We start from the raw sequence: 24,581 nt of genomic DNA, 5'->3' as shown, positions 1-24,581 counted from the left end.
GATGTCCCCCTGCTTCAACACACCTGCTTCAACACACCCCATTCAGATAATTGCAATTCAGCAAAACCCTGTTAATCACCCATCAATTGAAATCATGTGTGCTGAAGCAGGGGAACATCTAAAACATGCAGGTCAGTGTGCCTTGTGCCTTGAGGACCAGGGTTGGGAAATATTGCTCTACCCACTGTGAGTAACTTCACTGAATAAAAAACTAGCTAATTTTAAACCAAAATTCACCTGACATAGACATGCACCTGAAGTTTTTGTTAAAGTTGCAAAAGTTTTATAATTAAAGAAATTGATTTGGAAAAAAATATATATTCCATGATTTAGTTATTTTATATGAATTATTTTATTTTTTATCCTTAAGCTATTAAAGTTTAACATAACTTTGTATCTTGTTCCATCTGAGGAAGTAATTTTTAAATATTAAATGATTGATATTTTTGATCATTTACGTGCGTAAGTATACATTTTTACCAAATACTTTTTTATTCTTACTCAAGTAATTTTTGGATGGCTACTTTTTACTTTTATTTGAATAAAAATGTGTTAAAGTAGTGCTAGTCTTTTGGGGTATTCTACCCATCTCTGGAATCCAATATTATGCGACAAGGGGTGCTGCACTAGAGGGGGCGCCAAACTGATGCCGAAATTTTTTTTGTCCACATTTCCTTTATTTTACATGTTTGTGTGTGCATATACTGTGTCCGCATACACCTCAGTTGCGCCCTGTCTGCACATATGGAAACAAAAAGAATGGCAGGCATCACATTTTCGTCAAATGTTGTCAGAGGAGATAGAAAATTTAAACAAACATCTGCATGACTTGCATTTATACAAAAACTTAAAAGCCACACTTTTTCCTATTCCTGCTGAAATAATAGAAATGTCTTTATTGTGCCACAGAGAGGTGCAAAAGCAACAAAGAGGAAGGCAATCAAAGTGTGTTCACACCAATATCCATCCATGCATCCATCCATCTTCTGTGCACCCTTGTCCTTAGTGGGGTTGGGAGGGTTGCTGGTGCCTATCTCCAGCTAACGTTCCGGGCGAGAGGTGGGGTTCACTCTGGACAGGTCGCCAGTCTGTTGCATCACACCAACATAAAAAAGTATAAAAAGAAAAGAATGCAGTAGAGTAAGAGCAAAATTTCAACATAAATATATTCTGCAGTATTTTTTATTGCTTTGTATACTCCGGTCCAAAGAAAAGTGCAATTGGGTAGGTTAACTAAAAACATAACACAAAATTTGCATGTGGATAATAAATGAAAGGAATCTATCTCTCTATAAATGTAGCATTGATGTTATGTTTTACAGGAAGTCAAGCAAGTTGGGCCATTAATTTGAAGAGATGGCTTCCTAGCTTCCTGTCATTATCTTGCTAATGCTGACCACCTTGATCCAATATCCACTTCAGTTAAGATAAAGAGTTATCAGAAATGATTTGGAGATAAAGTAACTGATTTATAATGGAGTCCTCACCTGTTTGAAAGTGGTCTTTAATGTTGCAGAAACAGGAAGGGAAACGGCTCACAGTTTAGAGGAAAAATCTCATGACTGCATAAACACGTAGTTTGAAACGTATCTGAAAAGCTTGAAATGCACCTCACAGTTCATTGTGAGGTGTACTTATGCAATGATATCCTTGATTTTTACTTGTGTAACAGCTGATGCTTAAGCTCTAAAGGCCGTCTAGCTGCATCACTTTAACGCTCTGAGAAGGGTAGACGTGTTTCAGAGTCCATTATTGTGCTCTCTGCCTCCACATTGCAAACTGGTTTACGCAGTGTGGGACAACAGAAGGCTTGTGTGCTGCGTGCTCATTCATTGCTGAGGTTTAAGCATTTAATTAGTAGCTACTAAAGCCAGCTCCCGCTAATCTTCTCAACACTGACTCAACATGTGACCTGGTAACTAATGTTAAGGCCGATCAATAGCCCGTCCAACTCAGACAAAGGGAATGACAGCTTTGACTTAAGGTGGGTGTAAAACTCAATGCTGCCTTACAAGAAGCTTGGAGTTCGAAGAAAGTTTGGAGGTGCTTTAAAAAAAAAAAGGGGTATGTTGCCACTGCCGTTTATTAAAGAGAGGAACTTTACAGGGACAGATTGTGCCCCCACAATGGTAACTTGCAGTGCGCTCCATCCTGATTGAGCGACGCGGTCAGTGTCCTGACTGCAAGCAGGTCTACTAGCTGATGATGGAGCTCTGGAAGTGGGACAAGGGGCCATTTGGGCAGAAATTGAGGGGTGTGTTAAGTTTCTGCATGCATGATCAATGGGGTTGAATAAGTTGGGTTGGGGTAGAGAGGGGAGGGCTAAAAAAAAAAGGTAGGCCAGATCAAAGCCGCGATGGAGTGAGAGAGGTGTTCACAATGGAAACACACACACAGAGGTGGTGAGCAATGGTTTGTTAATGAGAGATGGGCAGTGTGCGGATTGTGTCTCATTACCAATCAGTACAGCTTTGAGTTCTTTTCGGAGAGGACCAAAAAAAAAAGCACGCTCCAGTGCATGCCGCATGTGTTCCTTTTCGATAAAACCTGGCTGTGTGGCGTAGCATTAGTCACAGCGGTATCTGAGCTGTTGGAAGTCCACACACACTGCCCTCTGTCCGTTTGCGTGAGGAGTTTCCTCTCAGTAGTACAATGAGTCTTAATTACAGGTCAGTGGCATGTCTCAGGGAGATAGAGGGAGCTCTGTTACCCTTCCAAATACTGTATAATGCCATCATCCCAAGGGTGGGGTGGGGTAACAAGAGCTGGACACAAAAAGGTGCTGATAGGCTGAACATGAGAACGGTATAATGCGATCGGGGTGGAGAAAGTGAGCGTTTTACACTGAAAAGAGAGCAGAGGGGAAGCTGCTCTCTTTTGGGAGGGGGGGGGGAGCTAAAAGAGCACATTACCTCTCAAAGGATTTTGCCCATGTAGTTTGCTTTACAGTTACCCTACAACTAATTCCAGCCAACTTTCTTTGACAAAAGGAACAAGAGATGGATTAAGGACAAAGGCAAGCTGGATTGGGGTGAAACAAATCTGCAAAGGGAAAAATCTGGTTACAATTACAGTGACGCGTTTTCTATCACCTGTTGATGCTGCAAGTTCAAACCTGCTCACTGTGCTTGATGAATACCTGAATAAGCCTTACACATCTCTACTCTGAGATACCATGGTGTTCGTAGTTTGTGAAGCAGATCTTTTTTTATGCTGTTATTTAAAATAGAAGCTAGATGCATACATCCAAGACCAATGCTTATAGGTCTTCTAAAAGAAATAAATTGTATGAGCCTATCTGAAAAGTGTGGTATGCAGTTTTTAATCTCATCTTATTCTGACACCACTAATTAAAATTTCACACAACCTTGCCTTCACAAGTCACCTGTAGATTATTTTTAACATCGCACCTCACCCTGAACTCATCTTCCCAATGGTGAAACACGGTGGTGGAAGCATCATGCTGTGGCAATGTTTTTATGAAGCCGGCGCAGGGAAGCTAAACAGAGCTAAATATTGGAGAATCCAATATTCTCCAATATTGGAGAATATTGGAGAATATTCTCCAATATATTGGAGAATATTCTCCAATATTCTCCTTTTTGAAACCTGCTAGAGGTTGAAAAAGAAGCTTAATATCCCAGGAGGATTACCTTTAACATGCAACCAGAAAAACATTGTGTTGGAATGGTCCAGTCAAAGTCCAGAAATCTAAGAGAAAATCTGCAGTAAGGCTTGGAAATTGATGTTTTGCACTCTCAGACAAATCTCACTGAGCTTGAGCTGTATTTAAAAGAATTGGCAAAGATTTCAGTCCCTGGAAGTGAAAAGTTTGTCTTTGAGTGCCTCTTTCAACAATACAAGTGTAGACACATTATAGTAAATGATTCCAAAATAATTAATTACAAGATAACAGATATATATATATATATATATATATATACACACACACATATATATACACCTCACTTCATATATACCTCACCTTTCTTTTTTTGTTGTTTTGGTTTTGATGAGACCCGTCACTGAAATAAATTTCTACAGAACTGGGCCAATTCAATGCATAGATGGCACAACAGCGCCCTCTAGTGGTACAAGTTGATCATCAAACTGTACTTGACCTGCAGTAACTTGCAGCGCTTTGAATCACTAGAAGTTCACTAAATAATCAAGACTGTGGTATACAGGCATTCTGAAATAAATAGAGGAAAATCTCTACTGTGGAAAACGACCCTGATTAAAAAAAAAAAAGATTATCTGTCCTGAATGCAAGTTTTACATTAAAAATAAGAAATCCACTTGACCTGCAATCACATCTTCTCATTTATTGGCTCTTGTTCCCTGACTTGGCAGACAGTTTTTGTCAGAAGCCTCAGCAAATGCAACTTTGCTCATGTTTGGTTATTGTTCTTAAATTGTACTTTGGTCACTGTTGGGGACTGAGGGAGAGGGGACAAAGTTCACAGGGCGCTCGTAAGGAGGAGGGGGTGAAAAGGAGGAAGGTAAAAAAAAAAAAAAGAAAAATTGACCTTTGAAAGGAAAACAGCAGGTGGAGAGCAAAACCCAGGCAGCTGAGGACGCATCGGGAAGAAAATCAGTGGAGGAAAATGAAAGCGCTCTGGTTTTTCATTTGAAGAAGGGCAGCGTGTATGGGGGAAAAAAAAGAATGAGGCCAAACGCAGGCCGTCCGGCTGCTATTTGAATGCGACAGGGAGAGCACATGTGAGCAGTGTTTGTTTGTGAGGCAGCAGCACGATAAGGCACCAGACCAATGGAGGGAGAGGAGAGGGCGAGGGCAGCCATGGCGAGGCCGAGTCGTCTGACCGCCCTTCAGGAGCAACTCATCTGGGCCTTGCTGGAATCCGGGCTGTCCCGGGACGTCCTAGTCCAAGCCGTGGGCGAGCTGGAGCGCAGCAGGGCCGGAGCCGGCGCCGAGAGGGGAGACAAGGGGGATGGAGAGAGCTCTGAGGAAGGAGAAATGGATTTCCCTCCGCCTATATTCCGAGAGCTGGAGAAGCTTCCTCCGGAAAAGGCGTCCAAGCTGAGGGCCGAGGTCGACCGGTTGCTGCAGTGAGTACATCCCAAAGTTTTCTGGAGATTCCATGGCAACGGCAGGGTCATCTTGATGTCTTACTGAAGCCTTTGCACACACAGCGATTTTTTTCGCCCTAAAGGAACTAGGTTAAACACTTTGGAAATTTAGAACCTCCTCATCAAATGAGTCTGTTCCCCCATGTTCTGGCCAAAACTATTTTTCTGTCTGAAACATTAGTCCTCACTTCGGTTCTCCTCTCTTTCCTAAATCCTCCCTCCTTCACATGCTTCTCTGTTTCTCTCTCTGCAATCTGGCTTCTGAGGCGAATTTAAAGAGGGTTCCTCCTTTGCTAGTTACTAATTACCCACCCCCATCATTATTCCCTTGCCATTTCTTAATAAATAAGCTCCACGCATACAGGTAGGTGAAGATTAATGGAGTGGGGCTGGTAACAGGAGACCGTGTTTGCATAACGCTTAAGCAATATTTCGGAGCGCGTCTTTAAGAGCAAATTTAGAAAATTAAAAAGACAAGCATTCCTCAAAGACACACTTCATACATAAAAACGTGTTAAAGCACCTGTCATTAAAACAGTTTTCATTTAATGCTTCATTTAATTGAACTTATATTTGAATATTTGCTGCTTCAAATGGGGTCTTTTAAGGTATCGTGTATTTTCAAGCTTTCAGACAGAGTCCGAACATTAAATTGGGCCTCATAAACCTTTTACATGTTTCTTCCCCTCCAGTGATCCGAAAGGGCTGGACTTTGCTCCCGTGTGCTTTCTCTTATCTCTCTCTGTCAATAGGCCTCTATGCAACTTCCCTGTATGTGGAAACACATTAAGTCCAATGTTTTCACTGCCTGTACCTGCTTAACACTTCTATAGAAACTAGTAGCGATTCTAACATTCTATGGAGAAGGAAAAAAAAGTAAATGAAAACTATTTGGACTTGGCTAACTAATTTTTAGCCAATTAAGATGGAAACAATATGCGTTTGGTACTGACGGTCACATGTGCAGGTAATCAAACTCATTTTGATCACCTGTATATTTGTACAGAAATGTGCATTTATGGAGGTAAAAGTTACAAACATCAACAATAACATGAAGCGAAGAGTGCCAAATTACAAAAAATAACTTGTGAAATCATTTTTTTTAATGTGTAAAGAATTTAATAAATCTGGAACTACAGAGAATTTATTGAATATAGAATTAATTATAGTCAATAAAATCATTTGTCATGATTTTTACTGTAAAAACATAGTTATTTCATGATTTAATAAATAATTTCATGTTCCAAACTGTCAACTTCACCTGTCAAACTCAGTGGGCGGGGTCAGTGAGAGCCTGGCGTCTGATTGGCTGCTTCAAACTGCAAGTTAAGACCATTTTTCTAACTCTGAAATGACACTAGGCCAATATTTTCACTGGAGCTATGAAAATATTTTGAGGCACAAGGAATTAATTTTATATTTAATCAAAAATATAGGACAGAAGTAGAGAAACAATGCAATACAGGTTCCCTTGCTGAGTTGAAATGCTTAATCATGAAATGGTAACATTGAAATGAATGAAAATGTAAAATTATAGCGATTGGATTAGCTTGTGTATGTTAGCTACTTAAACAGTCTCTGCAACTAGTTAAGTTTTATTTTCATGAAATATTTATATCTCTTTACTCCATTAGATACAACTGATGTTTTTAGCAACCAAGAGTTGAAGCCTCAAATGCATCTTTGCAAAATGTAGCCTCCATCATCCCTCTGTCTTGTTACCAAGTCTTTCTTTTCTAATTGTGTACCCACATCAGAAAAATCAGCCAAAAATCTCCACAAAATTGACTCCCAAATCAATCTCAGACCTGAATCATATAAAGGCAAAAAAAAGTGAGAGCACAGAATACTGGATAATCTAAGATAAGCAAGGAGGAACATTCAAATATCCTTCTCTTCATGTTCTCTAACTTTCTAATGCACTAGGAATGCCAAAAAAATTAAAAAAAAATAGCCGGACAGATTATTTCTCATACTAAATGTCATTTTGTGAGAGATCTTCCCACTTAATAAACAGCATTTGCAAAGAAAAAAAATAAAATTGTTGAAGTTAGATTTTTATGCTTGCCATGTTCTGTGACCAGACCAATTACTATTAGCTATACTGTCAGGTAGCAGTTTTTTATGTGTAACCAATAAATTCACATTAAACTATAGATTTCTCTTCTTAACTACGTGACTAATTTTACAAGACACAATTCAACCAATGTGTAAACACAAGTTTTAGTGGCTCTACAGCTATATTGGATTGCTCACAGGAGTCGAACTCATACAAGATATGATTCCAACTTCAGCGGACATTCCAGCAGATTTTTCCTGGAACCCAAAAGTCATGACTTCTGAATACAAATGGTATTTACAAAAAAATCCCAATATTTTTACAGCAATCAAAGTGCTTTCAAAAGTAAGTAGCTGTGTGGTCTTGAGTTTGGGTGACCTGTTAAGTATTTTGCCCTCTCTGCTGAACAGGGAGGACCCCTGGCAGGTTGCAAAAATGGTGAAAAGCTACATGCAGCAGCACAACCTACCTCAGAGAGAGGTGGTAGAGTCCACAGGCCTCAACCAGTCCCATCTCTCCCAGCACCTCAACAAAGGCACACCCATGAAGAACCAAAAGAGAGCTGCTCTCTACAGCTGGTACGTCAAGAAGCAGTGCGAGATCAGCCAGCGTGAGTACAAAACCTGCACAGAAGCACCAAGCTCTGCTTGATTTAAACCCAAAGCTAGCAGCAGTCCTAGGAGATGGAGACACAATGGTAACAGAAACTATTTTTTTTTTAATCTAGAATTTACAAACGCCAAACATGGCCTGGCACCGGTGGAGGAACAAGGAGAAGACACCAAGAAAGGAAGGAGGAACAGGTTCAAGTGGGGCCCGGCATCCCTACAGATCCTCTTCAATGCCTATGAACGTCAGAAGAACCCCAGCAAGGAGGAAAGAGAGGGATTGGTAGAGGAATGCAACAGGTGTGGGGAGATTTTAGATGATTCATTTTTTATTTTGCAGACATACAGCGATAGGGCAAAACATTATCGTCTCAGACAGATGACGAGAATGACACCGCTTCACTCCTTTGCATGGCACCTTTTAATGGGTGGGGTATGTTAGGAAGAAAACTGAACACTTTATCATCAAAGCTGAAATGTTAACATAAAAATGGGAACGAGTAGGAACTTGAGGAAGTCTGACAAGGGTTGAATTGTCAAGGATAGAAGATTGGGCCAGAGTATCTCCAGAAATATGGCTTGGTGTCCATCAAAGATGGTCAAATAAGTGAACAAGCAGTAGCTACATTGGCTTGCTCACCAGACTCATGGGCAACGAAGGCTCATAAATGCATGTGGACAGCAAAGGCTGGTTCCTTTCCTCAGATTCAACATCTGAGCCACTCTTGCTCATAAAACGAAATAATTTAATGGTCTTTCTGATGGAAAAAAAATAATTTATGTGCACAGACTAATTTATGTAGATTAGTCTGAATTGGAACAGTATTACCTGATGGCTGTGTACTCTTTCAACAAGACAACTCATGCCGCCACAAAGCTAAATTCCTTCAGGAATCGTTAGAGAAACTTTAGTTGTGTTGGCTTCAAAAATGTTTCACCTCTCAATCCAGTCAAGCATCAGTAGGGTGTACTGGACAAACAAGTGCATTCCATGTAGTTTTGCAACTTACAGGACTTGAGATGGCCTGTCAAGATCTTGGTATTGAGTACGAAAGCAAACCTTCAAGGGTTTACTGGAGGCCATACCTCAACAAGTCAGAGCTGCTTTGGCAGCAAAACATGAACCAACACCCATGATGTTATGCCACATATGAGCATCTCACAATATCCTATTCCATTGGGAAATGAAGCATCACTGATTTCATTTCAATGCCACATGCTGTTTTTATTTTAATTATGTAAAGCACTTTGAAATGCTTTGCTGCTGAAGTGTGCTATACACATAAAATTTAATTGATTGATTGTTGCATTTGCTTCTTGTTTATTTAGTCAATTCAATGACTTCAGTTCATATCTTTCATTTGTTAACTCATCTGTAAGTGTATTTCTTATTTTTCAGAGCCGAGTGCCTCCAGAGAGGGGTGTCCCCTTCCCAGCTTGCTGGTCTGGGTTCAAACCTAGTTACTGAAGTCAGGGTGTACAACTGGTTTGCCAACCGGCGTAAAGAGGAGGCTTTTCGTCACAAGTTGGCCCTTGACACATCTTTCAACAGCCAGTCAGCTTCCTCCTCTAATGCTGCCCTTCCAACAAGTCCTGAGCATGGTAATACACCACAACTGGTTAAGCAAACCTACAGTTTCTATTCCAGGACTATTTCCTGTAAACTGAGATTAGGGATTAAGCTGTTACGACTAAAGCGGCCTTGCAAGTACCACAGATTTTGGAAGACATGACTGTGCAGGTTCTGAGACTGATGCGTGTAAACTAATCAGCCTGGATATCGTCCTGAAACCTGATTCGCACTGCTTTCCCAGGTGTAAAGTACAGCCAGCAAATCTCCTGTGACACAGGGAGCACAGCAAGAAGCAGCATAGGGGACCGTGTGGGACGTCTCGTGGTCAGCCCTGTGCAACTAGAACCCAGCCATACACTCCTCGAGTCTCATAACCCCAAGCTGGTGAGTGTTTGTCCTGGTGTTTCACCAGTCCACTCTGAGTAACCCTAACGTTGTGACCATACTTTCCCCCTGGCTGCAGGTGTCTGGCAGTGGACCACTGCCCCCAGTAAGCACTCTGACATCCCTGCACAGTCTTTCTGCATCTCCAGCCTCCTCACAGAGCCTCATCATGGCCTCGGTGCCCAGCGTCATGAGTCTGGGCGAGTCCTCGCTTCTAATAGGTAGCTCAGTCTGTCAATTTACTCTCCATACTTTTGAATGGAAAACATAGCAATACGAAGAGTGAGGTCTATGCCCGATGTTTCACAGGTTTGGCCCCTACGCAGTCGCAGACTGTCCCTGTCATTAACAACATGGGGGCTGGTTTCACCACTCTCCAGCCAATTTCTTTCCAGCAGCAGCTTCACACACCCCACCAGCAGGCAATACAACAGCAGCTTCAGGGTCACATGGCTGCCAGTCCGTTCATGGCAACCATGACACAGCTGCCATGTCACAGTAAGGCTTCAACAGCATATCAGTTTAACATCACGCAGAAGGCAAAGGCTCATTCATCTCTTCCCCATGACAGTGTACAACAAGTCAGAGTCGCCTCAGTACCATTCATCCAGCCTGCTGTCTCAAGCCATGGTCATCACTGACAGCAGCAGTCTGGGGACCCTGACCAGCCTCGCTGCGGTCCGACAGGTACGTCTCTGATGACTTTATTGGGCTGGTAGATCGTCAGTAAGATTTTAAACCTCGAGCTTAAACTTTTTTTTGAGGAGATCCTCACAGCAGATCCTGAGGAAGAGACGGATTCCCCTTTGCAGGAAGATTCTTTACACCTGCAGCCACACACACCTGTACCAGGTAGAGTACCAGAGCAAGCAAAGCCTCACCACTCATTGTCCAAATATATTTAAGAGAATCTCTATGAATAGTGATTTTGAAAATACAAAAGGCAACTGTGGCCCTGTTGGCTCTCAGGGCCACAGTAGCAGTTCAGAAAGCTGAATTCTTCCAAGTATGACTAAGATTAGGTCTGAAATGATATTCCATTAGATGGATGTAAACGCAAACTCTGCCAAGCTTTAGTCGTCAGACAGATGGCTTGATTTGGCACTGGAAAACTCTGATCTTAACAGTGCAATACAAGTCTAAACCATCACCCTGCCACCAACGTGTTTGGAAATCAGCTTGGGATGAGGCTCTCTTAAATGTTTTTGTAGTTTTGGTCTTGTCGTAACCACTTTCTTTTGGATATAAAATGGGAATGGTTCGCTGAAGAACATTTTCCATTGGCCATCCTAAATTCCTACCCATCCAGGAGGGGGTTTCGTTTGACAACCAACAATTTAAAGAAGTTTACTCTGTGACAATTGATTAAAGTACCTAACTATACAAATAAATGAAGTCGCACACAGGTATGAATTGGAAATAGGAAGGGTTCAAACGAAATTGACCAGAACTGTTTGGAAACTATCCCATAATTCTTTCCAGACTTGTCGGCAGAAGCGATTGTTAGCAAGTTGACGTCCATCCTTCTGGGCAGTGTACGGATACTCCTTCATGCTCCAGACCAATAACCTGCCTAAACTCCAGCTCATCCACACAGAGTCATATTTACTCATGATCAGCTAATAAAGTCCATTTAAATCTCATAGAACATTTCTCTTGCTTCTGTTTTTCACTCACCATCAGAAAGATGCAATAAGAAATTATAAAATGGGTTTTATTTCTACACTGCCAATTTTTTTTCACATTAATTACCGAGTATGGTATAAATCATTTGTGACGTGCTAATGTATAAATAAAAACAATTTGCGTTTTCTAATCTGATGCTCCTGTGGGTGGTTGAGTAGAAAAAACTAATTTTGCCAGAAACCTCTAAGCCGAGTCTAAACTGACTTTATCACTCTTCTGAACAGCTTCTTCCGAGAGCCTCGAGTTGTATCCTTCCTCCCAGACGACAGAACGCCATCAGTCTCACCTCCTCTCACCTTCACCCACAGACATCGGCTCCTATATGCCTACACAAATGGTGTCCACAGCCCAGTAACACCTCCCTGGCTATGTAGTGGTTCTGGCTTGTCAGCTGGACTAAGGAGGTGTGGGGATGGACAGCCAACACTGGGAGGAGAACCCGGAGACCGCAACCAGTGATGTCTGAGAGTAAAAACTGACTCGGCACAACTTTTAGTAGTACCTAGAACTGATAGAGAAAAAAAATCACAACTTAAATAACAGAAATATCTCTCAAGATCAACACCAAAATGTATATTTTTATTAAAATATTTTGTTTTTCTCGGAAATTGTAACTTCAGATGAAACAAATGTTACCTGCATTGTTTTTAATTTGCTTTCCTTAAATGTTTTTTTCCACTTTTGATGAGAAGTTTTTAAAAAAATATGCATAATCATCAACAACGGATGTAAAGTTATTTTATAAACAAACTAGATGCCTTGTGTTATCTGAGAAGTAATTGAGTGTTCCACACCACTTGATCAGTTCAACACAAAACACAGACAGCCCGAATGAGTAAACACTAGATTAAAAACTCAGTTCAAAGCTTCTTCTGTATTTCTTTTACGCTTCTTTTTCTTTTTTTGTTTTGTGTTGACTACAGAGTGTTCCTGCTCACCATTGCCTTGGTGATGAGCAGAGGATACAGAGTCCTGCTTATTCTCTTCTTTTTTCCGTTTCGTCTTTTTCTTGACGACACAATGCTCTTCTTCCTCTTGCACCTTCTTCTTTTTTGCTCCAGATTCTGAGCCGAGAGGCTCTGCTGAGGAAGATGAGCGCATGGATGAAGGTAACAGGTCACTGATGGACACCGCTGCCTCCTTCAGTCTGGTTTCCATCTCGCTGTCGCTGTCACTGCAAAGCAGCAGAAAAATGTAGAATGTTCTGTGGAAGGTGAAAAACTCCAAATCAAGTGTTTGAAATAAAAAGGAAGGAGGAAAAAGAGAGAAAACCTTGAGCTCGGAGGAGGTCGACGCCTGGCTGGTGACGAAGGTTTGGCGTCTTCCTGTCCTGGGACGGATGTAGAAAACAAACGAAATCCTGCAAAAAAAAAAAAACATTGAAGTGAAGTCAGTTCCTCTAATGGCGAATCTGCTTAAAGAAAGAGCAGACGTTTACCCTCATCTTGACCATCATCACATTTTGATTCCAGACATTTTGAGTCTATGTGCTGCGTTTCTGAAATGCAACTGAAGAACAAAAATGCTGCTTAAAAATCGGAGTCATGAAGAAATAATGATTCTCTTCGGTAAATTACAACTTTTCCCTACCTGTCCAGAAGATCCTCCAGCTTTCTAGCGACATGTTTCCGAAATCCTTGGGTGACCTGGAGCTCGTTTCCGTCATGCTCATGGTCAGCAACCACAACGCTGTTGCACAACAGAATTTATACACTTTGCTCCTCAGTTTTAATTAAGTGGCTGCAAGACGCATAAACTTCTTCCATTTTCTACATGACATTATAGTATAAAAACCATTAATCTACATTTAAATCATTTAAATGAGTTATTTATAAATTGACCAGTTTAAAGTGTTAGATAAAAGTCCTGGGCTGTTTTGGAGTAAGAAATGTTTTGCATTAAACATTTTTTATCATAAAGAAGTCTTTTTTTTTTACTCGGTTGGTCAGAGTTTTACAACATTCAGAGATCAACCACAACATCTCTGATTGGTGCATGATGCATCCCAGATTCAGACTTTCTCCCATATGGCTCTGTAAAGTTAAAAAAAATTAACTTCCACAATTTAATTTAATATGGAACCTTTCAGCTCAGCACGAAGTTCATTAAGTTTAACTGCTCTAAAATTAGTAAATGTGACAACGCTTACCGCTTGGACTCCTGTTTAACACTGCCATCCCCATCTGAAACAAGACACAGAGGTGTCAGCCCCCTGCTGTGCACGGCGGCCGTCAAACTCACGAAAATTTAGGGAACTAAAAATTATTAGTCGTCCAACGAATTTCACACGAACACACAACTCCTAGCTCTGTGAGTATTCCGGATTAATTACTAAAACGGTTGCAAATGTAAAAATGGCACAGAACTACTAGCATTATTTACCTGTTGCCTTAAATGTTTGGCTTTCCCAAACGGCCTCCCGGCATTTTTTAAGCTCTTCGTCGTCACTGCTGCTGGAGTCCTTCGAAACTCTCCTCTCGGCGCGGGACGCCATGTTAACACCACGTGCTGCTTGAGTTTCTCTGTTTTCAACTGAGAATGCTGGGTAATGTAGTCCCTTATTTCACTGCACACAAAAAAAGAAATGACTGCCACTTTTATGATTTTTGTAGAAGAGAAATGTATAACCCTAACAAAAAGATACTATTTATCTAATAATAGAGTAATTAAATACCATATTGCTATTTCTTTAAATTGTAATAATTGGCACTGCACGATTAGTTGATGGTGTTTAAATTTCACCTTCACTCTTAAATTTACTTTTCTTTCTTTCTTTGTTTCTTTCTTTCTTTTTTTTGCCTTTAATTGAATTAACACTGTCACTGTGAAGTCTGCATTAAAATGGCATAGTTGAAGGTTTCATACCAACCCTGATTTCTAAAATCCGACATGGGAAACTTCATCTGAAACATTGATACTAGAAGTACGCTTCGGATGATGCGAATCTTATCAAACCATTCACAAAATGCAGAAAAATGCATTTTAATTAGCTTGAATTGCTTAAAGTGGTTAGCCACCTCACCAAAGATCCAAGTTTGTAAATTAAACTGGTTTTCCAATGTGGAACTGGTACATGGTTGAGTTTTGCGTTATTCTTACTCTTAGGTCAATGACAAAAATAAGTAATGGTAGATGTCACACTCTGTCAATGTAGTCATTTATGCAAAACGAGCCAGACGAAGTACTGAGCGAATGTACTGTTTAATACAAGGAAGTATGTTTTAGAAGGTGGCAATTTCTGTACTAAAAATGCTATTTTTTTTTTTTTTATTGTATGATTTTTCAATTTGTTGAAAAACAAAGCTATGGTCTTTGGCTGTAATATATTCCTCAAAATTGACTGTAGCATATGCTTAAAATATATACTATTATTTGGGTAATGAATCCAATAGGTTTCACATTCTGAATGAAATTAACGTTTTGCTAATATTCTAAATATGCAGACGCACCTTATGAATTGATTAAAAATGTCTTCTAAACAGAAGAAATTTTGACTATGGTTTAAGAATTATGAATTTAGACACCAATGAGAAACAAGATGCCGATGAGAATGCATCTTGCAGTCTGTCTTTCTTTTATTTATTACAATACTAATCGAATATAAAAAGTGGATATTATGCAACAGTTTACAGAAATACAATCAAAACAGAGAGTGCTCATGCACTTGATGCATTTGAGCAAAACGACAACTCCCATACTGGAGGACAAAAAAAAAAGCAGGACAGATCTCCGCGGCAACCACAGTAGTGCTGCTTCTGTGTGTAGAGACATTAAACGCATCACACACCAAGGGCCAGACACAAAGTGTGAGAATGAAATGGTGCTAAAGGCATCGCATGGACGAAGCTATTAACAGCTTTCTTCATAATCCCTTAATAACTTCTAAAAATGAACGACTACATGAACTAGAAAACAAGACAGCAGTAGAAAAGGTTTTTGTGGAAAATAATAAAAAGAAAGTAACTTCCATTATTCTTGCTGAATTGTTCAAATCTTTCTTATGCAAGTTTTTTTTTCTTAAAAAGCACTAACACCAGATTTTAAGGCACTTTTCTGCTCTACAGGTGGGAGTTTAGTTTGTCACCCCTAATGATTTACAGGCACCCTAAATTTTAAAAAGGCCACTAATAGTTTCACAATAAGCACAAACAAATGTTTCTCTTTTAAGGTACAAACCGAGGAGAAATGACATGGCTGTTGAGTAAAAACTTAGAGGATGTCTAAGCATGTCTGCACTGAGCTGTACATCATCAGTCCTTTTTCGGTTCCCTTTGAGTTTTTAATGGAAAGGTTTGCATCCTCCTTGTTCAATGAACCAGGAGGATGGATTTCAAGGAACTAAACAAGTAGAACCACATCAGAGTGAATTTAAACATGCAAACTAAGCGGTTATTGATGCATTATGTGCGAGTGACCAGAAATGTAGTCTATCACCATCTCACCTTCTTCGATTCTGCCAGTTTTTGATAGAACAAAAGGAAACTTGGTGACATGAGACGTAATCATGGGAAGTTCATGTTTTTCCTCAAATGGAATGAAAGTTTACCAGAAAAAAAAAACAAAAAAACAACCCTAATCTACTCTGAGTCAGAAAGAAATTATCCTTAATCAGACACAAACAGTTAGTCAGAACATTTCAAGCCACGAGTCGATAACAAAAACTCAACACAATTCATGCTATCTCTTCATCAAACAGTAGGATAAAAAACGCTTGAGAAATATTAAGCTTGCTTTCCCACTCAGGAAATCCAATTGTCAGTAGAAACGGGTCATTTAAATAAACATGAGTGTTTAAGTGAATTACATTCCTAACTATCTGCGACCAGAAGCGTCCCCTTCCAGCAGAGACAGTGTGAACTCTTAAGGTCGAAGGGTTCAAGCAGTAACGTGACAAACCAAAACACACAACAGAACAAACACTTCAGTCAGATATACAGAAATCATGAGCAAAGTTATTGTGAGTCCACGAAGCTGAGCTTCCCCGAGGTACTTCCATATGGATCCGTGTTTTTGTAGTAAGGCAGAGTTGGTCCAGTTTCTAATAATTTCAACAACAACAACGACAACAACAAAAAACCACTTCTACACCCTGTTTTGGAAGAAGTTTTAGAAGGGTATAATCTAGGACATTTTCCAACTAAGAGATGCTGGACCCATTTCTTCTTTCAGGTTTTAAAGCCCACCGTTGTAGGCATAGTCTGCCTTGTTGTGCATGATCAGTTTGTTGTCCACAAAATAGAAACTGTCTGATTTGGTCTCATATGGGTGCTCCACCATTTGGCGAACTGAAACAGGAGAAAAAGAAACACAAAGAGAGTCAACGTGAGGATAACTGGAGGAAGAGCAGCGATCTGGTATTTCTGACAATGGGACGTAAACTCACTCAGGTCTTCGGGAAGCTGTGGAAACTCGTAAATATGTTCGCATGTGTTGCGGCTGTTGGGTATACAGAAGCCGAAATCGAAGTCGAAGTTCTTGAGGAGCCGTCCCTGGAAGTAATGCCTCTCGATCATACGGAAGCTGTTGATGGGCCGGTCGCCCACTGTAAACTCAACGCTGCGGTTGGACAAAGAGACAGCAGAGACCCTTTTTTAAGCATGTACAGAAAGCGTTGAGTAACGATGACTGTTGGAGGCCGAGGGACTTACGTCGCCCCAACAGTGCGCAGTTTTAGGAAGGCAGGTGTGAACTGGTATCTGACGAAACGCCCCACGCTGGAGTCTGCATCCCCGCTCTCTTCGTCTTTCTCCACATGACCTAAAGCAGAGAATGAATTCACTGGAAGCCATGCAAACATGATTCACATCACAGAGTGGAACTGGTCAGGTATATGGGGAAGAAGGACGGAGTTAAATGCAGGGCAACCCTGGGAGACAACCTGGACGAGGTCACTTTCCAGTAGGAAAAAAATAGACACTGAAAGACTTTTAGGTAGTATTTAACAAGGAACACTGCTGTTTTCATGTTTGTTGACATCACTGAGACACATCTAGATGCAGCTCGTTCAGTATGAAAGCCCCTCAAAACGACTCCATAACCTTTGGTTGTAACTTGCACCTAGCGTTTAGGAGTAACAAGCTGTCCATGGTGGGTAAATTGAATGCACCACTTACCACTATTTGGAGGTTTGGCAATCTCAAAAAGAACCGTTCCGGTTTCGAGGTCTCTGATTTTGAACCGTGTGAAGTCGACGCTGTAGATATTATCCTCAGGTCTGCATAGGTAGTCTGAAACACCGGAGAAAAGCTGAATCAGGACCACAGTTGGGGAAATCCTGTTTTGTCCTTAGCAATAAGCTTTACTTTTTTCCTTTCTTGAGAAACCCACAAACAAAAATGTTCAAACATGTCTTTACTTTGAATATTGAGGTAGTGGTTAAGGACCTCTGCACCTTTTCCCGCAGGGTGGAGAGACCATGCAACACCTTCAAAGTACAGCAAGAGAGAAGGAAAGCAACTCGTTGTGTGGTCCGGGAAAAGTCCCCAAATAACAAGAAATGCTAGATTAAACTCCAGTCCAATGAGCGCCTGATGACTAATGAAAGGATTTACTGTAACTTGGAGGGTTCTGACAGACTCATGATGAGACAGGGCGGTCACTGCTTGACGGGGAGATTGGAATAAATCCAAGGAAGTCTTTCCCATTTTTGTAGTTCATTTTAACCATGTTTTAAAAGATTTGCAGCAGATGGGCTGTAATTCATATAAGATGCTAAAGAGAATTATGCAGGATAGACAACGTAGAGCACAATAAATAAATAAATAAAAGCGTTTTATGGGATCCCTGGTGAAGATGAGTTTTTTTTAAAAACTTTGTTTTAGAAAACTAAAGAATTATGTCTCCCAAAGAACCACTTCTTCTGGTCACTGAACTCTAAATTGGACAAGGACCTATAATTATCTGGCTTATTAAAAATAAATTGTAAAATAAACCTGAAGCTGATGTTAGAAAAAGCCATATTTTGGGTCAGCAAGTCTTCATAACAACCACGAGACATCAACTGACTGCATGTGCGTGATGCAGGGAAAAAAAACAAACAAACAAACAAACAAACAAAAAAAACTTTTTTCTGTCTTCCTGTCAAATACTCTGACCACAGAGACGTTCAGTCTGATGCTGTGGAGACTATTGGAAACTAATATTAATAGTTTCAGCAAAACAAAACAAAAACTCTTCAAGTGGGTTTGACGGGAAAGATAAGCACTTTATTCACAGTGTTCGGTATGGTGGAGGATCTATGAGGCTGTGGGACTGTTTTGTCAGAGACTCAGATTGAAAAAAAACAACATCAAAACACAATAACAAAAAAAGATGCTTCAAACCCCATACTAGCAGTAGTTATAAAACCCATAATTACTACATTCCCTTCTGGCAATTTTAAGCGAATAACAGACTGTACCCAAAACTAATTGTTAATATTTCTACGCTTTCAAAGATGACCAGAGGTGGATAGAAAAGCGAACATTTAACATTAGCAACAATTAGCACATTTTTTTCCTAAGCCTACTGTTATCAAACCTTATAAAGATAACGTTTATTGGGTTCATAGGATACCTTCCGTGACAACCCGCAGACCCAGGACATGGTCCGGGGAGATATCTGGTCCTAAAGCCCGGAGCTCATCCTCTGTGACCGAAGGCCACTTATCCGTGTGGCTGCGCCTTGACTTCAGCTTCCTCAGCATTCCTCCGCCGGTCTTTCTGTCACGGTTGCTGCTCTCCACCGCTTTGTCTGCGTCCTTCTGCCCCTTCCCGGCTGCCTGTGACGGTTTGTTTCGAGAACTGTTCATATCGCCCACGAAGGCGATAAAGGAGCAGTTTTGTTGTATTTCAGGCACTTTACAAACTGAAGCTATAATTTCAAGATGGCGTAAAGCGTGAGAGAGATGGAAAGCTGAGGCTGGGATTGGCTGGAAGCGATTGAGGCTGCCATGGTTACCAAAAGGGGTGTGAATGGTTTAATGTTTAGATCGCCCCGTTTGTATTTCGACTCTGTATACCTAGAGTTGATAAAAACTAATCGTATTCTGTATGTTTTGATGCACGTTTAGCGTTCGCTTCTCGTCTGAATATTAGCTCAAACGGTTTTTCGACTCCTGGCCGCCTATGAATGGTCTCAAAAGCATAATATATTTCCCAATGATGTCCGCATGGTGGCGCTCGCGCGACAGCTTAACACAAAAGTTTTGTTGACGGAAGTTCCTGCGGAAAAATAGAAGCAACGATGGTGCGGGTGAAGTCGAGGTAAAACACGTGCTTTTAGTTACCTTTGTGTGTTTGAGATGCATCTCTGATGTTATCTGTTTATATCGGCAGGTATTTGTTATGTGAGATAAATGTATCTGACAGGCGCGACCTGCTGAAGCTGGACGATCGAGCTGTAGCGGGGTCCGTGAAGGCAGCAGTGGCCCGCACTCACGGTGACTACGGAGCAGCTCTTTGCAGCATCCGATTCTGCGGTAAGCTGTCAGTGCATGGAGTGGTCGGACTATTTCCTTGATTAGACCGCATACTGCAGTAAAATAGCACTTAACATTGACCGTTCATTGTAAATGCGAAATCCTCGTCAGTAGGAATTGGTAGATAAGTACAACGGGATAAAACTGATACAATTGAAATCAGGATTCATATCTTGCTCTAAACAGGAGCTGTTCAGCTAAAGAGTATCAAAATTAGCAGAGACAAAACAGACCTCAGGGGCTCTGATCAACTTATGTTGTTTTACTGTGCAACTAAAATCCACTAACTGTTTGAGATCATCTGTTTCTTCACCAGACTCTAAAGTGAAAACCGTATTAATGAAAGTACCTAAACAAATTGAAACAGTTAGACAAGGATACTTGGAGGGCAATGTTTAGTCAGATTAAAGAAAGGACGAACAGATCAAAATGGAGCTCACCACAGCATTTATATGCCATAAAATTTAACACTGTAACATGTAGCATTGTATTCTTTAAAACATTGAACAAACAAGACATGCAAAAGGTCAAAAAGTTCAAATCAGCAATAAAAGAAGTCCAACCAATAAACCATTCCATATGGAGGTATATACAAGAATTGGACTTCCTAAGAATTGAAGAAAACAAAACACTTTGTGTCTGATGAGTTACGGCACTGTGCACAAGGATCACAGCAAAAGTAAAACCAGTTGACTGGTGAAAAGATCCAGCATCTGGTGAATTATATTTTTCCAGTATCAGAATGAACTAATTTGTCTTTCAAATTGTGATTTAATGTCATCAAAGGGGGCATACAGTTGATATAACTGAAGAATGGCTTTCTTTTAAGGGTGCTAGTGTTTTTTTTACTGTATTTTTTCTGAAAATGTACAAAAACATCTGCAGATGAATTTAAGTTTCCTTGAGATTTTTTTTAAAGACTTTGCAAAACACTTTGACAAAAGAGGTACAGCTTGTTCAACCAGAAGAGTTGGAACATTTGCTTGCCTTAATGCTCTGTTCGCCTTTGATTTATGAAGGTACTCCCGAACTCAAAACATTGCTCGTGTATTGTCATCGGTCTAAATATAAGGTGGTAGTTTAATTTCCTGGTGCAGGAATTTGATTCACTAACACTTTAATCATTTCTCTCTGTCTCTTGTTTTTTTTTTTTCCTTCAGTGAAATATCTGAATGCCCACACTGGAATTGTGTTTCTCCGTTTCCACAAAGGATTTTACAAACTCCTCTGGTCTGCTCTGCCATTCATTACAAGCATTGAGTGTCGTGGACAAATAATCCCATGTTTCTTAAACTGTTTGCATGTTGGAGGTGAGGTGTAAAAAGGAAAAAAACACACAAAATAACACTGAAATACATTAAAATCACTATCAAATTTAGAGTGGTTACTTCTCTACAGGAACAATCAGAACATGTCAGAAGTTTTTGATCCGATACAACACCCGGCAGCTCCATCAAATGCTCCCTAAATATAAAAATAAAGGTAATGAATTAATTAAATTGATCAGTTCTTTCTGGTTTGATCAATTCTTTCTCATTTGATCCAATGTCTTTCTTTCTTTCTTTCTTTTTTTTAGAGGAAAAAAGGAAGATTCAAGAAGCAATTCTAAGCTGCTCTCTAACAGGTGGAGGCAACAAAGCATTGGAGGATGAGCTGGAGAGTGAAGAGGAGGATGATGAATAAGGAATTAAGGGAATCTCTCTTTTATTTCGTTTTATAGGGTTTTTCAGTGGCTATGTAAACATCGCACTTTGAATAATTAATGAGACCTAACAGAAGCATGGCTAATATTCTACAATTTCTCCAGAAAGTATGTCAGCATAAAAATATCAGTTACATGGCATGCTAAAAATAATATTGTAATTTAATTTTACGTTTGACATTTTTATGTAATAAATGTATTTATGTTTTGTCTGACATTTTTTTCCTTTAAAGAAGAGGGATGTTAGCAGTGTTTGTCATAGTATATAATTATTTATTGTTTTTTACATTATTTTCTCCACATGCTCACAAAAACCAGCCGTAGATTCAATGGCATTTATTGTCAAATACAGCAGTAGAAGCAAACGGCTAGATTTTGTTATAGCAATAGAAAACAACATGCTATTTAATATTACTGGCTTTTGTTCAGAAGGACAGTACACTTCCGATTTTGGCATTCCTGGACAATAATTATAAAAGTCTTAACGTTATTTTTTTTTCTTATATTTATTATGCCTTTGTACCATTCAGATCTGAGACACACCTGGTTTCTTTCTAGAACAGGCTGGACATTCTCACTGTGTTTGCATTTAGTCATTTTAAATAATTGATTTTAATTGTAGATAGATGAAAGAAAAAAAACAAATCAAATCAGTGCAGTACATTTAATTATTGAGGAGAAACTACCATTACTTCTTTTTAAATTTCTATTTTTATTTTTACATGAAATCCCACATACTGCTGTAATTCTTAACCCTATATCCAGTGAACCTTGTTTCAGTTGTTTGAACTTTTTTTTGTTATTATACAGTAAATGCTGGCTTGTCTGAATGAGCTATTTTCCAATGGCCATCTCCTGGCAGGTTAATCAACATGTGCCCTAAAAAGCATGTTCTATTGTTCTTAAAACTTTGCATAGGGGCAAAATAAAGAGAAGAAAAAAACCCTGACCTTAATCATGCTAAATTTGTTAAAGCAACAGGAAGTCATGCATTAGTGAAATAAGGTTTCCAGATGGTAGTCACCTTAAAAAAGTAACAATGAAATTACGAGTCTATTCATTTTACAGGAATATTTATGGTTGCCATTAACATAGTGACAACTGTGGTTGTGTTAAAAAAGATTCTTTTTTTATTTTAGATTTTTACCTGTACTGAGTACATGGACCCTGAATTAGAAGTTTTTAGGGGTTTAAATTTAAATTTCCATACTAAAACTGTTTATACATATTTAAGCAGTTATAACGGTGGAGGCGGTGTATGCAAATATTATAGTTCCTATGGGGGGGCGGCAAGTTAGGAAGTTTGTAAATCTAACAGATTTGTAATTTCTACATTTTCTCAAAGATTTGGGGGCTTTCAGATCGTGAGTGGAGTTCTACTACATTTCCCAGAGTTGCTCGCTCATATCTTCGCTAACTAGGCTGGCAGCGTTACAAGAAACATCCGGGTCTCTCAGGTTCCTGTCTGGCGACCCGTCGCCATTAGTGCACGCTCTTTACTACGGACCTCGTTTTTAGGCTAAAATTCCCAATTTGGGTTGTTTTCCAGCTTCTGGAAAACATTTAGCGCCTTGTTAAGGGCACGTTGTTTTCCTTAACGAGCAAAAACCCGACAGTCAGAGGGGGTTTTGGCCCCGTTTGGCGAGCTTTCGTCCTCTCCTCTGCCAGGCTTCACGACTTGAGACGCCATAACCGTGTCTCTTTATTTTTCTCTGGTTTGTTTTATGGTCAAGATGTCGCCGTGATGGGGTCTCCGCGTTTGACAGAAATGAATCAGGGCCTTCGCCGCCTGACCCGCACTCACTGCAACCCGCTATTGTCCTCCGTTTCCCCGTTTAATGCTAGAGAGCTCGGCGGCTCTCTGCCAGAAGCTCGGCCCGAACAGCGCTCACTGCACGGAGACAAACATGGAGAAAAACCCCAACAGCAGCACCAGCAACAAGGTTCCGCCCCGTTCCAGCTCCACAGGCCCACCGCCTGGAGAATCTAAGCCCAAAACAGGTACAAATACACTCAAAAATTGTTCCTTGTGTTTGTAAAGCTGTTGGATATTTGCAGCGAAAACCCCCCCAACTCCCCGTGGCGTGCTGGGGCCTAGCAGCAGCAGCGCTGCACAGCTTGTTTATCAGGAGCGACTGACGTCGCCATCAAAACATTTGAGCCAGCAGCAGTCAGAGCTGCGGCTGACACATGCATACAGCTTTTTTACATGTAATATTATATACCCCGGATTAATATACCACAACTCTCCCATACGTGACAGCTAAAACTCCACCAGTTCAACTTCTTAATAATTGAAAGTTAAGTTAGTTTTGAATGGAAGCCAGTATAAATTAACATTTATTCACGGTGCACTTTACACACCCAAAGTGACCTGAAAGGGCTGTACAGGTCCATAAAATAAAACATAACCAATAAAACACAAACACCTAGAATAAAACAGACAAAAAAAGGGAGAGAAAAAAATATTTTTTTACCTTGTATATTAATATTTATTTATTTTAGTTGAACATTTTGTAACCAGTCTTTGCTTCATTAAATGATTAGCAGCTTAGTTACCTGAAAAAAAAATCCAAACTACTGTAGGTCAGCAGCTTCCTTAATTAGCTACATTTAAAAATAAATAAAATAAATACATTTGAACAACAATACCACTATCTTAATTCATTGTTGAAAAGTGACAGTTCCTGTTGCTCATGCTAAAATATTATTACAGTTAACTTTTTAAAAAATGTTGCATGTTTGTTATACCAGTATTATTGTATTCAATACTAATGTGTATTAAGCTACTGCAGCTTAGTTGGAGGAGCTTTTTTTTTTCTAGTAAAACTTTTTCAGTAAAGTCTCTTTGTTGACACAAAAATAATGATTTTATTTACATTTTTTCATTTTAATTTACTCACCATTTTGGATCAGTTGTTTTAACAAACCTGAAACAGAAAGATATTAACACAGTTTTGTTAAGTGTTTGTCTCAGATCACATCATCATGACGGTGCTCAGCCACATTTTTGTATTTTG

General features: G+C 39.9%; 4 protein-coding genes and 1 long non-coding RNA gene across 5 annotated transcripts in view; 3 read left to right on the top strand and 2 right to left on the bottom strand.

The window, feature by feature from the left end:
* The window catches only part of LOC107836760 (uncharacterized), a 573,704-nt gene that overhangs the window by 393,894 nt on the left and 155,229 nt on the right, over positions 1 to 24,581 (top strand). The gene's annotated exons all lie outside the window — the stretch shown is intronic.
* Positions 4,263 to 12,266, top strand: hnf1a (HNF1 homeobox a). Its single transcript, XM_007557002.2, has 10 exons — positions 4,263 to 5,070; positions 7,561 to 7,760; positions 7,878 to 8,058; positions 9,158 to 9,360; positions 9,573 to 9,715; positions 9,795 to 9,936; positions 10,025 to 10,213; positions 10,287 to 10,402; positions 10,483 to 10,567; positions 11,626 to 12,266. Exons 1-10 carry the CDS (start codon positions 4,772 to 4,774, stop codon positions 11,754 to 11,756), a joined length of 1,689 nt encoding a protein of 562 aa, XP_007557064.1. The 5' UTR covers positions 4,263 to 4,771; the 3' UTR covers positions 11,757 to 12,266.
* On the bottom strand, positions 11,960 to 13,933 carry cunh12orf43 (chromosome unknown C12orf43 homolog). The gene is made up of 6 exons (XM_007557004.2): positions 13,784 to 13,933; positions 13,551 to 13,584; positions 12,992 to 13,090; positions 12,840 to 12,910; positions 12,674 to 12,761; positions 11,960 to 12,575 (listed from the first exon to the last, which is right to left on the bottom strand). Exons 1-6 carry the CDS (start codon positions 13,893 to 13,895, stop codon positions 12,257 to 12,259), a joined length of 723 nt encoding a protein of 240 aa, XP_007557066.1. The 5' UTR covers positions 13,896 to 13,933; the 3' UTR covers positions 11,960 to 12,256.
* Positions 14,961 to 19,265, bottom strand: LOC103141368 (protein unc-119 homolog B-like). The gene is made up of 5 exons (XM_007557000.2): positions 18,956 to 19,265; positions 17,515 to 17,628; positions 17,050 to 17,158; positions 16,785 to 16,957; positions 14,961 to 16,686 (listed from the first exon to the last, which is right to left on the bottom strand). Exons 1-5 carry the CDS (start codon positions 19,188 to 19,190, stop codon positions 16,574 to 16,576), a joined length of 744 nt encoding a protein of 247 aa, XP_007557062.1. The 5' UTR covers positions 19,191 to 19,265; the 3' UTR covers positions 14,961 to 16,573.
* LOC103141369 (ribonuclease P/MRP protein subunit POP5-like) lies at positions 19,536 to 21,771 on the top strand. The gene is made up of 5 exons (XM_007557001.2): positions 19,536 to 19,644; positions 19,717 to 19,859; positions 21,020 to 21,169; positions 21,258 to 21,341; positions 21,436 to 21,771. Exons 1-5 carry the CDS (start codon positions 19,625 to 19,627, stop codon positions 21,540 to 21,542), a joined length of 504 nt encoding a protein of 167 aa, XP_007557063.1. The 5' UTR covers positions 19,536 to 19,624; the 3' UTR covers positions 21,543 to 21,771.

This window comes from Poecilia formosa, unplaced genomic scaffold (genome assembly GCF_000485575.1).
Source record: "Poecilia formosa unplaced genomic scaffold, Poecilia_formosa-5.1.2 Scaffold82, whole genome shotgun sequence".
NCBI classification, from domain to species: Eukaryota; Metazoa; Chordata; class Actinopteri; order Cyprinodontiformes; family Poeciliidae; genus Poecilia; species Poecilia formosa.
This window is presented reverse-complemented; position numbering and strand designations above follow the sequence as displayed.

What these genes read in the sequence shown, in the direction of transcription:
- hnf1a (XM_007557002.2), top strand. Translation starts at nt 4,772, where the DNA reads ATGGAGGGAGAGGAGAGGGCGAGGGCAGCCATGGCGAGGCCGAGTCGT. An exon ending in TTGGTAGAGGAATGCAACAG is followed by an intron (nt 8,059 to 9,157) that starts GTGTGGGGAGAT and finishes CTTATTTTTCAG; the next exon opens with AGCCGAGTGCCTCCAGAGAG. An exon ending in GCCACACACACCTGTACCAG is followed by an intron (nt 10,568 to 11,625) that starts GTAGAGTACCAG and finishes TCTTCTGAACAG; the next exon opens with CTTCTTCCGAGAGCCTCGAG.
- cunh12orf43 (XM_007557004.2), bottom strand. Translation starts at nt 13,895, where the DNA reads ATGGCGTCCCGCGCCGAGAGGAGAGTTTCGAAGGACTCCAGCAGCAGT. An exon ending in CTGGAGGATCTTCTGGACAG is followed by an intron (nt 12,911 to 12,991) that starts GTAGGGAAAAGT and finishes TTTGTTCTTCAG; the next exon opens with TTGCATTTCAGAAACGCAGC. An exon ending in CGACCTCCTCCGAGCTCAAG is followed by an intron (nt 12,576 to 12,673) that starts GTTTTCTCTCTT and finishes GCTGCTTTGCAG; the next exon opens with TGACAGCGACAGCGAGATGG.
- LOC103141368 (XM_007557000.2), bottom strand. Translation starts at nt 19,190, where the DNA reads ATGAACAGTTCTCGAAACAAACCGTCACAGGCAGCCGGGAAGGGGCAG. An exon ending in TGCCAAACCTCCAAATAGTG is followed by an intron (nt 17,159 to 17,514) that starts GTAAGTGGTGCA and finishes TCTCTGCTTTAG; the next exon opens with GTCATGTGGAGAAAGACGAA. An exon ending in CTGCGCACTGTTGGGGCGAC is followed by an intron (nt 16,958 to 17,049) that starts GTAAGTCCCTCG and finishes GTCCAACCGCAG; the next exon opens with CGTTGAGTTTACAGTGGGCG.
- LOC103141369 (XM_007557001.2), top strand. Translation starts at nt 19,625, where the DNA reads ATGGTGCGGGTGAAGTCGAG. An exon ending in ATGGTGCGGGTGAAGTCGAG is followed by an intron (nt 19,645 to 19,716) that starts GTAAAACACGTG and finishes TTATATCGGCAG; the next exon opens with GTATTTGTTATGTGAGATAA. An exon ending in CCCTAAATATAAAAATAAAG is followed by an intron (nt 21,342 to 21,435) that starts GTAATGAATTAA and finishes TCTTTTTTTTAG; the next exon opens with AGGAAAAAAGGAAGATTCAA.